Source organism: Simochromis diagramma, unplaced genomic scaffold, assembly GCF_900408965.1.
Source record: "Simochromis diagramma unplaced genomic scaffold, fSimDia1.1 OVJJ01000802.1, whole genome shotgun sequence".
NCBI lineage: Eukaryota > Metazoa > Chordata > Actinopteri > Cichliformes > Cichlidae > Simochromis > Simochromis diagramma.
Window position 1 is genome coordinate 12897259 of NW_024387492.1, and position 15115 is coordinate 12912373.

General features: G+C 44.9%; 1 protein-coding gene and 1 long non-coding RNA gene across 3 annotated transcripts; both read left to right on the plus strand.

The window, feature by feature from the left end:
* The first annotated feature begins 255 nt into the window (after positions 1–255).
* On the plus strand, positions 256–1046 carry LOC120725197. Its single transcript, XR_005694061.1, has 2 exons — positions 256–794; positions 883–1046. It is a non-coding gene; the product is annotated as an uncharacterized LOC120725197 (long non-coding RNA).
* Positions 1047–2049: 1003 nt separating this feature from the next.
* LOC120725195 (sine oculis-binding protein homolog) lies at positions 2050–14836 on the plus strand. 2 transcript variants are annotated; one of them, XM_040017949.1, is made up of 7 exons: positions 2050–2379; positions 5056–5185; positions 5462–5656; positions 6672–6823; positions 8076–8171; positions 8339–10285; positions 12490–14836. In XM_040017949.1, exons 1-6 carry the CDS (start codon positions 2287–2289, stop codon positions 10274–10276), a joined length of 2604 nt encoding a protein of 867 aa, XP_039873883.1. In that variant the 5' UTR covers positions 2050–2286; the 3' UTR covers positions 10277–10285; positions 12490–14836. The 2 variants fall into 2 exon arrangements, with proteins under 2 accessions (XP_039873883.1, XP_039873884.1); XM_040017950.1 differs by having other exon boundaries at positions 8360–10285.
* Positions 14837–15115: the final 279 nt, after the last annotated feature.

Here is a 15115-nt window from a genome sequence, read left to right on the forward strand (position 1 = left end):
TCAGTTTTTGTTGTTATGGCTGTTGTTTTGCTTCTCCATGCAGAGTAAAAGTAATGCTGGAATATCTATATAATTACCCTAACTGCTTAGGCAAATGTGAATATAATGACAAATTAAGTCATTTTCCATGGTACAAGTCGGTGTATTTAGCCAGGCTTGTAACACAGATGCCCCTATCATGATGACTATATTTGCATGTAATTTGATGCAGGGAAAACACCGGGCTATATTCACTTGCACAATTATTCAAGACTAATGGGTAGACGTCGCCCTCTGTCGGCGAGGACACACCACTAAACCACAAGGGGGATCAAACTTTTATGTCCCTCAATTAACGCTGAACACAGACACCAAAATTGTCGTTTTCTAAATTGCAGGGTATACGTTCGCTTTAATCATGTGACCGTGTACGGTAATGCAAGTAACGGTACACAAAGTGGACAACTTTTTATGATTCGCTCCAGATGTTGAGGATTGTAACTTTAGACCTAAAGACTTTCTCTAGTCCTCTGTCATTTGTGCAAGTGGATTCTTGAGGGAATAGTGAGGCGCTCTTATTCCAGCTTTCACCCCCACCAGAGGAACCTAAAGGGACAACGCTCCCTGCAGAGGCACCAGATGTGCGCTGTTATGGGGAGCAAGGGGGGGGATGAGGCATCAGATAAGCCCTGTTCCCAAAGCCGGGACGGATCGAGTATCATCATCGGGGGCGAAACCCAAACCCTGCGCAGTGGGTCGGATTTCTGTTTACACGAGCGTGGTCCCTGGATTCCTCAAACCAGAGCAGACCAGAGGTAAACTGGAGACAAGGAGGGGGGAAAAAAATTCTGAATTATCCCTCTTGTCACGGCTGTGTCTGTACCTGTCTGTCTCTCTACACAGAGCTCGGCGACACTGTGAGGTCTGCGAGACAGAGGCTTTCAATGATGCAGAAGAGCAATGAAAACCAACTGTCCTAATGTAGGCCATACTGCACTGTTAACGTGTTAATGGACAAAATGAGGAAAATTGTAGTAAAGTTATAAAATAAAAGTTGTTACAGCTAACGAATTGAATTTGTTTATGTACGTAATGCAATCAGATAACCTCAATGCTTTCATTACCAGCAGAGAAACTTGATACGGAAATAAGTTCTTTGGCCTTCGCATTAGCGATAAACATGTGGGAAATGTTTACATTCATCTGTGCGCAGACATACACGAACAAACGACTCTTTTTTTTGTGTGCAAATCCTGTCCTCGGGCATTTGGCACTTTTCCTCAAGCCCAGATTGCTCAGAGGCCAAATGTGGACGTTTTAGGTGTTGCGCGCACACGCTCGTACACAGACGGGCGCGGATCAGACGGATGCCATTTGAGAAAGCTCCAAACATTCTGGTATCTTTTTTAACTCGCAGCGCTCTTTTCATCTCTTTATTTTAAGACAAGAGTCTAGAGACAGTGTTTGTTCTGTGCCCCCTCAGATAAAACACAGTCTTTGCATTCCTTATGAAATGTATCTGTTGAGATTTGGGAGGGGTGGGTGCCAGGTGTTGGGTTACATCAAATCAAAGCCCTCCCCTCACAGAGAGCGCACGAATGAGACCGGTAACCAGGCGATGCACCTTTCATAATAAAAGCTGAAGGGGAAACATTAAGTAACTGATAACATATAATTTTGGCCAATTAATCTTTACAAAACAAATGACATAATAAACCTTAGTAGGTTTTGAACAGAGTTAATGAGCTTTGAGAGTGCAATGTGCTATGATGTAAAAAAAATTTATATTATACCGACACTGCAACATTCAAATATTGCAAAAACCAGCAAATGCAATTAAATTTTGATGAGAAACTTTTTGCTGGTTCATGTTTCAGTCAAGTTAAAATACTTCTCGCAAGAGTGTTTAAAATTTGGAAACCAAATTTTGCGCGGGGACGCAAATCATTGGCGTAATTGTGTTTTTGTTTTTAATTGCGGATTCATTTCTAATATGCTTTCAAGAAACAGTTGACAGTTGTCATACTTTGAAAATCCAAAGCGGAAGACGTATGTTGGTTTTCCGTAGAAACTTGACAGAAGTGGGAAAGAGGGAGTTGAGATTGTTCAGCGGCGGACACTCCAGCGCACAGTGTACGCATGTTCAGTGGACTTCAGTGGTGTGAAGCCTCAAATGAGGGACTCGGACGTCCGGGAATGACAGCCGCTGTCACCAGGAGTGACAGCTTTCATTCTGAGATACTCCACTGAAACTACTCCAGCCGACACTCAACACTGATCCGCAACGGATCCAGCCAGATCGGGACTATGCCAGAGATGGAGAAAGGGAGACCACCGGAAAATAAACGCAGCAGGAAACCCGCGCACCCCGTAAAGAGGGAAATCAACCAGGAGATGAAGGTGAGAGTGGGTTTGTGTGCCACTGAAAAATTATTATTATTATTATTGTTATTGTTATTGTTATTATTGTAATCAGATGAGACGGGGCGATAACTTCTTTGCGCACACGTCTTCCAGCACACAGCAGCGAGTGAGTCAGCTACGCACAAATCAGTGCGGGGAATACTATCAAAAACTATATATGCTTTTAATGAATGCTCGCTTTCTGTCTTTTATGTAAACAATTATATCCTACTGCGTGAAGCTGTATTGCAAAATAAGAAAAACCTCGAAAGTTTTCATCTTTAGGAAGACAACTGGAAAATATCAATAAACGTGTTTATAAATCCAAGTTGAAACAGACGCAAAGACAGACACGGGATTTTCTGATTATATAAATGTTAGTGCTGAAGAGTAGTCTGACCTCTGCCTTCTTGTGACGCCATGTCAGGCCAGCTGTGGCCGGACGCGCAGTCTTGTCCAGCGGAGATCCAGATGTGCGTCAATTCTTCCCCGCTCCTGCGGTGCGCTCACTTGCTGTACCACAGAGGCTTGCCCCCATGAAAAAGAGACAGGGCATTTATATTCTTTAAATAGCCCCGCTCCTTGGGAAAGCTCTAAAATCACTGTCACAGACTGTTAAAGAATGCAAACATCACATTAAACGAAAGCTCCCGCTTGAAGTGCTCACTGATGACATGTCATTTAAGAATCTCCCCACTGTTCTTTGAGTAGAAGGAGAGCCACTGCATAGGCAGTAATAAGTTAAATCACAGTAACAGGCACGATTCCCTCCCACTATTATGAGCCTGTTACTGCATGGAAACTAATCCATGGGTTGTCTGCTTTGTTTGGGTTTGGACACTGGATATTTGAGACTGTTGACTGTGGTGGGGTAAGGAATACTCGAGGCTTCTTCAAGCTGAAGCTGAGAAATAAAATTTGAAAAAGTCATTTTCTTAGGGGGGGGGGGGGGTCGTATTCTGGCCTTCGTGAGAGAGGAAATGTGCTCTTTTTGTGTAAGTGGTTTGGATTGTAGCGTTTGATATCCAGGGGAGGTGTAGAGTTACATCTTAACTAATTTTAATCAAAACATGTGAAACGCTATCCCCGCTTGATGTAAGCCTGCCTGGGCTGAATCTCAGGGTCGGCCCCAGTTTGTTGCCTTTGGCTGCAACTCTCTTTGTGGTTTGGGATATGGCTTGTCACTCTCGCAAAGCAGATGTTTGTCTAAACTGCCAAAAAGAAACAAAAACAACATTGTGGGAAGTGGAGGGGTGGGTGAAGAAAAAATATTGCCCGTCTTTTCGTTCACAAGAAGAAAAAAAAAGAAAGAAGTGGCACTGGGTTGTTTGTGTAGATACGGTAGGAGAGTTGCCATCAGTGTCGAACTTCTGGAGAACATCAAGATATCAAAATTAGGCATGATGGGAAGCATATAAGATTCAAATTATCGGGTAAAATCCCATAAGATGTGCACCTTAAAACTGGTCAAATGATGAAAAAGCAAGGGGGTTGGGGGGGGGGGGGGACTGTGGAGGAAATACAGGCAGGAAGGCTGGCAAGCTGAGTTCTAGCTCAGCTGAGGTCCGTCCCAGTGTTGTCTCTGTAATACATCTGTTTCAACACCACATTCGGACCTACTCCCTCCACGTCAGACCCCGAGCACGGCACCAGACACCCGATACTTGACTTTAATCATCGTTAGGCATATTTAGCTGGATATGATACCTCTGCTTGCACTCACCCACACACTCTCCCAGACACACACACAGCAGAAAGTGAGCAAGCGAGGGAGAGATCCATTTCTTTGAGGCCCTAGTGCAGAACAGAGGTCGGAGTGAGGAAAGCAGGGGAAAGAATGTGCAGTCAGTACTACAGCACTACAACACCACCACCACAGCAGACTGGCTGTGCTGGAAAAGGGTGAAACCTGAGAGGCCGTGCTGTGTCGGGTGTCAGGGCTGGAAGGTGCTGGGATGGAGGGGAGGATGGTGAAGATGGAAGGTGGGGGGGCAGAGGAGAGAAAAAGAGGCAAAGGGAGGGACAGGGAAAGCTGGAGAAAGAGCGAGAGAGAGAGTGGTGGACATTGGAAAGAGAAGAAGAGAGCAGAGTGGGGCATTTCCGAGAACCGTGGGACCTGGCTGTGGTGTAGGGTGTCCCGCTCTGATTTCTGCCCATTCTGGATCAGGTTTCTCCTCCAATCCAGTTCTTCCAAAGCCACAGAGAGAGGTGGGTGGATAAAGAGAGAGACCTTTGTATTTTTTTTTCATCTGGTCGTAATAAAAAAAAAAACTGAGACCACACATCCCATCTGTGGAGAAAAGTTTTCTTTCTCCCTCTTTTTTCCAATTAAAAGAGATAAACAAAGGATGATTCATAGATTTCACACTGGTGTTAGGTTTTAAACCTTTCCGTCTCAGATTTAGCAAGAGTAAACAACTTGAATACATCATGGAAAAAGTGTCATACTGTACTCCTCTGTGCCCCTATTCATTTCTCCAACCAGGCTGTGGCTGAGAAAGAATCGCTCACATTGATTCAGAGAAGGAAGGTCTGATTATGTTTAACATAGGATAAAAATGTCCATTAATAACCCGTAGATGCATGCTCACAATTTCCTATTTGTAGGCAGGCATAGCTCAGTTATCCATATGCGTAGATTATCACTAATCACTGATTTCTTTTCTCATGCAGACTTTTGCAGAAAGCACCATGAATGAACTCCTTGGATGGTACGGTTACGACAAGGTAGATCTCAGAGATTCAGAGGCCAACGAGATCAGAAACTACAGAGAACGGCGTCAGCATGTGTCTGTGCTGAAAGGTGAGGGCGGCCGTCGAGGGTTCACTATTGGTGCAGTGTTCTTAAATTTACGCTAACAGGTTCTGCAGGTTGTAATGCAGACATTGAGTCACTGCACAAATTTGCTAAACATAACTTCCTGTAGTCAGAACTTCTCGAGTTTCATTCATTCAGATACATCTGTTGTTTGTGAAAAAGTTATTATAGTATCATGTAGGCCGTATTGCAGATTTGCTGCACGGTGTAACGTTACTCGACGAATTCAAGTTAACACTGGAATCTGTTTGTGTCTTGCAGAAAACTCTTTGCCAAAACCCAAAAGCCTGGACACCAAAGTCAGCCACTTGGTCCTGCCGAACAAGAGCGGAGAGAGAGAGTGCTCCGGCATCCCGTCTTCGTCACCCTCCTCTTCCTCAACAAGCTCATCCTTGACGACCCCGAAGGAGCACAAGAGTGCCCCTGTCATCGTCCCCCTTATAAAGCCATCAGCAGGTAGCAGGCTGTAGGGGCAAACACGAGAAGATTAAATATTGATTGTTGTGCGTTCCTTATACATATGCTTTTAGTATTACTACCCTGATGATTAGTTTGATATTCATGTGCTAGCACGTCAGAGTGTAGTGTCAAGCTCCAGAAGATGGTGCAGGTTCAGTTTTTACCTACTAGACTCCTGAGCAATGATAAAGAGGCATCCCTGCTAGGTGCAGTAGTTTGAGCTTGCTTTGGTGCCTCTTTCGGTAATTATATTATATATAAAATTATTATAGATAAATATATAATAATTATGTATATTAAAAATTTGATTCTTTTACAAAATAAAGAGAAATTCTGTGTGCTACAAGCTCTGAAAAAGAGAGATAACCTGTAAAGTGTCCCGTGATATAAGCCACGTTTGCCGCAAAGGTAATAACTGTGTAATAACAGTCTGAGATAACTCAGCATGCAATTATGGTGCAATGCAGTAAGCATTTGTAGCCTATTAAGAGTAAAGTAAGTTAAACAGAAGAACTAATGCTGCTGCACCTTTTTATACTGTATAGACTGTGTAATTCTTCTGTTGTTCGGACTTTGTTTTTTTGAAAAACAAACACTACATATGGTAATAAATTGCGGCTTTTGCTTTTAGTTTGAAGGTTTTTGGCATCCCTGATTAACAATGCTTGAATTGTAAGTCTGTCGGTATTCTGCTGTACGATTAAAATGTACAGGAATATAAGCATAAAATGGGTTCACCCGTTACAGATGGATAAATAAATAACAGCGCTGTCATAGTGAAGGTTATAAGAGGGATGCAGCAAGATCTCTGTGTTCCCTGGAAGAATATTAATCTGAGATTTATTCAGTGTGAGGTACATCCATACAGGAAGTTTAGATCACAGCTGGATGCGCGCTGTTTAGTGCGCTCTCCTTTGTGAGACTAAAAAGCACTCAGTTGTAGCTGTTTCACACTATTCTTGTGCTTTTACGATCATCTAACATAGCTTTTCTTCTGATTTCCCTCCTGCAGTGGAAGATGTACAAAATGTGCAGATAGTATGTGTGTGGTGCCAGAAGGAAGGTGTAAAACGCTACTCTCTGTGTATGGGATCAGAGCTCAAGAGCTTCTGCAGTGAGAAGTGTTTTGCTGCCTGCAGACGGGCCTACTTCAAACGCAATAAGGTTAGTATATATAATGTACTGCACATTATCATTACATTTGAGGGTCAAAAACAATTCATGTTGGCCTCTTCTTGGTGAGGTGTTGTAAATCCTTGTATCTGTATGATAATGAGTAATCTGCAAATTCAGTAGTCAGTCTGACACAACCATATACATTTAAGAAAACACAGGTACTCTATATGCAGTTTGCCTCAGCCCTGGCACATCCCATCACACAAAGGGAAATGGGCATCAAGTGGTTTCTGGCAGGTATACAAACTAGCAGAAACAGATACTCCTGATCTCGTGAGGTCATTACTGATGGATTCGTTTACAGAAATTTAAAAAGGGTGGATCTCTAAGAACACAATTCCTAGTGCGTATGGTTGATCCAGTTTAGGAATGGTGGGAGGGAGGTCAAAGTTTGTGTGGGACACTTAGTATCAGTTTCGCGTTAATGGAGAAGGGACCAGCCATTAAGTGGCTTTGGTCTGGAGGACAGGAGTGCTGCAACGACAGAGAAACGCTCTGATGCGCTTGCCGTGATTTTTCAGCCTCCATTACGACATGGATTTACCTTCTGTAGAGGTACAGGGTGACAAGTAGCGATATCAGCTTTCACCCTCAGTGTTGTTTAGAGCGTGGTGGGTGAATTCACACAACAACGGAGACACAAGGGCGGGGGGGCTGAACAGACTGCGCGCAACAAGCCCTCTAGTTTTTCGGAGGCAGGGAGGAAAGCATTTCTGTTGGCTTGTTGCTGCTTGTCTGAGAGGAAGGCCAGGAGGCCTGGGGCGAGGTGTCCACTTTCAGTGCATACCTTACCTTCAGCTGCCTCATATTTCGTAACTCAACACGACTCAATGGGTCACAGAGATGGGGGAGCACTCAGATCCACATGAGATCAGCTTACACGAATCAAGAAGAATTTCCTATATTAATACTGGCAGAACCATTAATAATACGACAATACATCACCTGCATTATTTCCCCACTTGGCTGTAGAATTGTATCTGTTTCACAACACAGCTTTTCTTTTGTTGCACTGACCTTTAGGGCTTGGTTGTTGCATGAAGTTCAGATTAATGCTATGCTTCATGACAAGGCGATTTATTTAAAACTATATTTTGTACTTGTTACGTAAGAAGCTCACATTTGGAGACCAGACACCGCAGAGTGATTCCAGTGTAGTATTTGTAGATGAACTGTTGTCTGAAACCTGACTGACAGTAGTTCATGTGATGTTTGTCACACTGTGGTTTTCCCCTGTCAGGCCAGAGATGAAGATCTCCATAGTGAGAGATCCCCTCAGCACCCCCATACAGAGGACTCGCCCAGACTGGTGCTGAAGATAAACACCAATGTCAGAGTAAGAGGACACTATCAATGCATCTTTTGTTTTCCACTGTGAGATATTAATATAAATACGCGATGGAAATGACAAGGTTTAACAAGCAGGAATAGTGGGGAAATCTTCTGTTTCTACACAAAGATCTGTTTTCACATACAACCTTTCACTCCAGTGACCCCCCACAGTCTCTCTCCCCTGTGCCACAGGTATGCGATTGGTGCAAGCATGTTCGTCACACTAAAGAGTACCTGGACTTTGGATCTGGTGAGGAGCGACTCCAGTTCTGCAGCACCAAGTGTCTGAACCAGTACAAGATGGATGTTTTCTACCGGGAAGCCCGCGCAGCTCTCACCAGCACCAGTTCCAGCCCAAACAGAACCAATCAGGAGGGGAGGATAGACAGCAATGTAGCTGGGCAAAAGCTACTCACTCCAGAATCTTGGAACAACAACAACAGTACTGGGGAAGCCCGTAATAGAAACCTCTCCCCTAAAGGGCCTGCACTAATCCGTGGATTAGGAGAATCCTGCATTTCTCCCTCAGAAGCATCCTCTTCTACTTCAAAAGTCCCTGTCTCTGGTCTAAGGACCCTAGAGAGATCCATCCAGCCTCCCCCACCTCCTTCAACTGTGGATGTGTCACCCCATCCTGCTTCCCTTCCTCCTCCACCTCTTCCTCGCCCCCCTCTGGAGCAAAAGCCAGTACCTCAAATCCCCATGCCCTTTATAAGGCCTCCCCTTCATGCTCAGGGCTTAAAAAGCCCCCTTGCCACTCCTCCCAGACACCCAGGCCCTCCTTCCAGCCCTATCCACAGAGCTCCGCACTCTCCTCACCTTCAGCCCCCTACTTCTTCATCCATGAATCCCCCTGGACTGATACACCCTTTCCCAGGAGCCTACTTTCCTGGCTTACACTCCCCTCCGCTGAATATGATGCCAAGAGGTCCTGTCCCAATGCCTCCCATGATGAACTTTGGTATTCCTTCTTTTAGCCCTCTTCTGCCCCAGCCCACTGTCCTGGTGCCTTATCCCATCATTGTACCCCTACCTGTCCCGATACCCATTCCTATCCCTATTCCAGTCCCCCCTAAAACATCCCTAGAAACTCCAAGTCACAGCGGAGTTATTCAGCCTGTGCCAGATTTGCTGGACAGGGCTCAATCCAGGTCTACCAGGCAATCTTCTCCAGAGACTTCTGAGGCAGACAGCAGACTGGTAGTCAACAAAATGGGTGGAACTTTGCCTCAAGGGCTGTCCTCACCAAGTGACCTGAACACAAGGGACACAGATTGGGTTAAATCAGAGAGGCCATTTCTGTCCCCAGCATCCACACCCCAAAGTGGAGCATCCTCCCCCAGAGCCCAGTGCAACGAATCCCCCTGCTCAGCCCCGGGGTCGGACGGGATAAATGAATATAAGCATCAGCAGACAGAGCGACAAGTCATCCAAAGGGTTCTGCAAAGGACTCAAGTGAAGTTAGAGCCCAGCACCAATGGAGTGGTGGACCTATCAGGGCTGGGCGAGTCGGGAGCTGGGCAGGTTAACAGGTCAGGGGTTCACAATATCATCAGACCCACACCTCCTCTGTCACCATCACTTTCACACGACACTGTCTTCCAGCACCAGGACTCCCATACTCCACCTTCTTGCACCCCAGCCAGCCCCAAGGAGTTCAACCATCCACATGGTGCCACATCCTCTGCCCAAAAATCTCAGGACCATGGTCAAAATGGGATGTCTTCTTCACCAACAACTGCCACTCCGGACTCCCGACCCCAGAGATTACCAGCACCTCCCCCTGACCCCTCACTTAGTGAGCTGGAGGCTATCAAAGAGAACAAGTGTTCTGTTGTTAGCCCAGTGCGGGTTGAGGGGCAAGTTAATCTGTCAGAAGAGCCCTTAACAGTAGTCCGGGACATAGGAGAGGACTCTCATGTTCCTGATGAGGACCATGCCTACGCTCTGCCCACAGCGCCAAAGATAGGTGGGACCACTGGCCCATTGCTCTTGCCCAAACTCAGGGACAAGGGTAGTCTGCGGAGCCCTGCCAATGTGCCCAGTGCAATAGACATGGAGCCAGCTCTGAAGAGGAGATGCCTAAGAATCAGAGATCAGAATAAGTAGAGGATGGAGGTAAGAGATTCTGATGTAAAGTGAGGAAAAATACAGATAGCACGGTTTTACAATGGCTTTTTTAATTTATATCTTGTAAAGACCAGAAGTCAGACTTACTGATACATCGGCAAGATAAATGTCACAGTAAACCAAGTTGACACCAACTTTTTTTGCATTAAACGCTCTGTGGTATTCCACATTGGTTTAAATAAAAACCAGCAATTATTTTTAAACACCATTTAACCAGGGACTGGAAAATGTGTGGACACACACATTCGCACATACAGAGGGCAAGCTTAATCACAGGTCTAACAGCATGCGCATGGTCACTAAACAGCATGGCGCCAAAGAGAGAGAATCCCAGTAACCTGGCACTCCCCAGTGCTCTAAGGTTACACCAGGGAAGGAGGTGGAGGGCACAGGCAGTGAGAGTCACTTTGAAAGGCGATCACTTCACCACAGTCTGACTGACAGTCACAATTCTTTGTTTGCATCGCAGCCTCTTCTTTAGGCTCACATTTGCACAGTTATGTGAGTATACGTCTGTTCTCAGATGGATGGAGAAAATGACTGTGGGAGAAAGTAGAAGGTTCATTGTATTGGACAAAGATAAATGGCTGCTGCTGAATCAAATATGTGACCTTGAGTTAGCTTGTCCAGAATGACATTCACACAGAGAGATAGGTCAATTCTCCGTGGGACCATAAAGTCAAACTGTTGCTCCTTGCGGCCGTAACTACGAGGCAGTGCAGACATCTTTCTGGGGTGCTGTAGAGACAGAGGTGATTGTCAGGCAGACTACAAGGCGCGGCAATTTGAGAGTGAACCCTCAGCTGTGATAGAGCTCTGGGGCTTCATTAGGAAAACACAGGGGCAGAACCAGAGCGATCCGTTTACACATGTCATAATGACACCCTGTTCTGGCTTTGGCTCGTACCTCTCATATGTAGAAGTTTCGAGTCCCCCCCCCCATCCCTTTTCAGTCCTTTTCCTTTTCTTCACTTAGCACTGCTATCCTCTGCCAACCAGATGTTGTTGTTTGAATGCAGCAGGAAAGCCTCCTTACTTTGGACCAATCAAAGGCCCTCTTGATTTCACTTGTCACTAGTCCAAAGGGCTGTAACACCAGCCGTCATCCTCACCAGCTGGTATCTCATCATAACAAGATCATGTTACCATTTTACTGTATGTCCCGAGATTAATCCGCTGATATTACAGAGATGGTTTAAATTTCACCTGGCCTACTTTTCTCTCGATATTGCACTCCAAGCCTCAAAAGGTCAGGGGTCACCTTCGTAATTACGTTAAAAACGGATAGCTGTTGGTCGCGGACGCACGACATAAACCTTTATCTCATACTCCCAGATGTTTTGTGTTGAAGCACAACAAGATTTCCTTTCACTAAATGAGTTCCCACTTTACTCTGTGTCATTTGTTGTGGCTCCATGCATTGCCTTAGTAACCAATACATATGAAATCACAGTGTGCCGCTTGTGCTGTGCAGAAGGATTTATGGCCTTGTGTTGTGTGTAATGGGAGCTGGCTGTCGTATGTGAGTGACTTTAGCTCGCCACCTCTGTGCTCTGAGCTAAACATTGCTGTCCTGTTCTATTGTCTGAACTGCTAAAAGTCTTTTTAAAAAAAAAAAGAAAAGTCTCCCACACTGACAGAGTCAGGAGCCAACTGGAGGATTTCACCTCAGGAAACAGCCAGTTTTTTTGTCTCAGTTTTCCTTGCCTTTATTTGGGATATTTTATAGCCCCGTGTAATCCGATCCCACCACATGGGTATTCGCTGAGCGTTTGAAACTAAAACGCAATGGGACAGAGGGAGTACAGAACCCTGGTTTGGCCCTTACGTGTGTGCGTGTGCATGTGTGTGTGTGTCTGTTTGTGTTTAATGTGTGTGTTTGAATGAAAGCCTGTGTAAGTGTGTGTAAGAGAGGAAAAAAAGGCCAGATGTTCTTAGTTTGATTGTGCCCCGCGCAACAGTTATCTGAGTGTTGACATGACTAAAAGGTTCATTCTCAGTGTTTATATAGAAAGGGCAGATTAAGGAATGAGTGTCCAGGGTTGCAGAGGTTGATATAACATATGGTGTAAATGGAAATTGCACAGAATAAAATATATGATATCTCACAACTTACTTTGTTTCTCTTTCTCCCTCTCCTTCTTTCTGTTTCTTGTTTTTTTGTACTCCTACCCTGTCTATCTAATTAACAGACTCCCTGTTTAGCACTGTACGGCAGTGCTAGATTCAGTGCCATGCCCTCTTGTGGACAACACCAGTGCTAACACCCTCTAGCCTGTCCCTCAGCCTGTTGGCCCACCAGAGTGTTGCTCTGCCTGCAGACCAGCAGGGTGCCAACCCAGGAAGAAGTCCAGATGGCCAAGTCATCACAAGCCAACATGGGGGAAGAACACAACACAGTCACACATTTTGTCTTGGACCAAAAGGCTGTCGCTGGCTCGTGTGTGTTACATTGTGTTCAGCAAGCGCTTTAAAAGGAGCATCTCAGATCTTCTTCCTGTCTGACATTGCCCTAAAGTGTGTATGCGCGCATGAGTCAGTGTGGCAGCCCAGATGAGCTGCTCCTCCTCCTCCTCCTCCCCTCCCTGCTCCGCACAGCAGACAGGGCTCCGATCAGCCTTGTGTGGTCTTCTCAGATGGAGCCTGAACATGATCTCTTTCCAGGGGAAACGGTTTGTTTTCTCTGCCCGGCTTGCACAAAGAGCTGCATTGTTCCTCTCCCCATATCCCACGCTGACTCCCCACTCCAGGTTTTGGGTTACCTGGCCGACGGGGGCTCAGACTTCATCAGTTTTTTTTATTTTTTTGACCGACAGCCAGGAATATAGTATACCCTTCTCTCCTCCACCTTTCCGCCCAATCTAAATACGGTACGCACCAGTTCTGAGGTTTTATCCCTCACAAGTGATTGCCTGTGATTCCCTACTCAGCTCACTTCCTCCAAGGGAAGAAAGACAGTCTGCTGACATTAAGACTTCATCCAGTTTACTCACTGACGAGAGTCCGGCCGGGCTGTTGAGACAGATGATGGAGCAGCCTAACAACCCCAGGGGAGAGTCTCCTCCCCCTCCTCTTAAACAATGTAAACTTAAACTGAATATATGAGGGTACACCTACTGATACATAGTAGCTGAGATGGTCTGTGAACACTTTAGACGTCTTGATGACGCTGGTACATAAATGTGTAACGTACAGATCCTCATTCAATATTCACCTGATCTACCAAGTCTCTCATAGCAAATCAGAGTTTGAATCACTTTCAGCACCGAATGCCATGCATGTTTCGTCCCTGCCATTCATGAATGAATGATCCTAATTCTGATTTTCTTGTGGATGATGCTGGTTTTGATCAGCTGTTTCTGAAAAGGAAAGCAACCTTGTAATATTACCAAATGTGGTATTATACCCAAAGGCATCAAATGCTGTAGTATGCAGCGATCAGTATTACAGTTCCCGCTATCAGGGATACCTATTGAGATTTGATCCAGCTAGATCACTTAGCAGCTTGTCAACACTTGTTCCTTTGCAAGATTTCAGTTTTGTAGTCGACACAGATACTATTTGATGTTATATTAACTTATGGATGAAGCATCTGTAGATTTTCACAAAAATGCTTTATTTCTTCTTTTTTTGTTTGTTTGTTTTGTTCCTTTTCTTTGATGATTTTCATTTTATGAGTGCCTGAACTCTCAAACGCCTCTTGTCTATATGTTAATATGCTGTAGCCCCACTAGAGGGCATTGTTTGCCTTTATAACTTTGCACCTGAGCAGAAAGAACCAGGAGGCCATAAGACAGTCTGCTGAAACCCAATGCAATCTCTGCAAACAGCTGCACTCAGTGCCATCAGACTGATATGACTGATAAGCCAAGCAGACGGCTTTTCCTTTACATCTCGCCATTATTTTATCTTTAAATTCAAATATTGCCATTTGCCACACTCACAGCAGTGTCAAACCAAGGGTGCAGTCAGCTGCATTTCAACGCCTTTTAGTGAACAGTTCAGGACTCCCCTGAGTTAAACTAAGCAGTCCCTTTGACCTGCTTGATGCTAGAATACCGCCAGATGTGGCCCACCCCAGCCATCATTCCAAAATCACTTACCTATCCGTTTGTGGGCATGCGTGTGTGCATGCACGGATATGTGGCAACACATTTCACCGTCTCCTCACTCATTCCAGCCCACTTCCCCCACCACAGATCATGCCTTTAAGTCAGTGTCATTCTTGGCTGGTAAGGGGACTTTCTCATCGGCTTGTATGGCGCAGTGATGACATCACTTCATACAAATAGCTGCAGTGTCAACAGGAGATCTCCGACTCTGACGGCAGAGGCCAAAAAGTAAACAATTCAAACTGCCATCATTAGTTTCACCATGTTTAATCAATGCCTTTCCTCACCTCACCCAGTATCTGTGTCAGCTCAGAGTTTTGACAGAAAACCCGTTTTACCAGAAGTTTGGTTGCTTCTTGCTTCACCCAGAGGTACTTTCTGACCTTCCCTGTCAAACTCACTATCTGACAAAGTGTTTGTATTCAAATAAAGATTAAATAAGAGCATTGGTGAAGACCTCTTTGTAAAGTGAAATAAATAAAAGTTATTCTAAGATCAAAGAAACTTCTGCTGTTTTTTTTTTTTAATTTAAGTTTTTATTTTAAAAAATGTTGGGGTTTTTTTTTTTCTTTTTTTGTGAGGCATGTTGGTTTTGTAATTATTAAACTCGTCATACAGCTTTATAAACCGTCTGCTAACAGGTTCTGGTCAGTAAATGCCTATTTTTAGTGGAAGCCTTTCTGAAAGGCAACGCATCAACATTCCA

Bases quoted from the DNA above. Each gene is read 5' to 3' on its own strand.
- LOC120725195 (XM_040017949.1), top strand. From the start codon at position 2,287: ATGCCAGAGATGGAGAAAGGGAGACCACCGGAAAATAAACGCAGCAGG. The intron at 2,380-5,055 runs GTGAGAGTGGGT...TTTCTCATGCAG, and splicing joins AAATCAACCAGGAGATGAAG to ACTTTTGCAGAAAGCACCAT. The intron at 6,824-8,075 runs GTTAGTATATAT...TTCCCCTGTCAG, and splicing joins CCTACTTCAAACGCAATAAG to GCCAGAGATGAAGATCTCCA.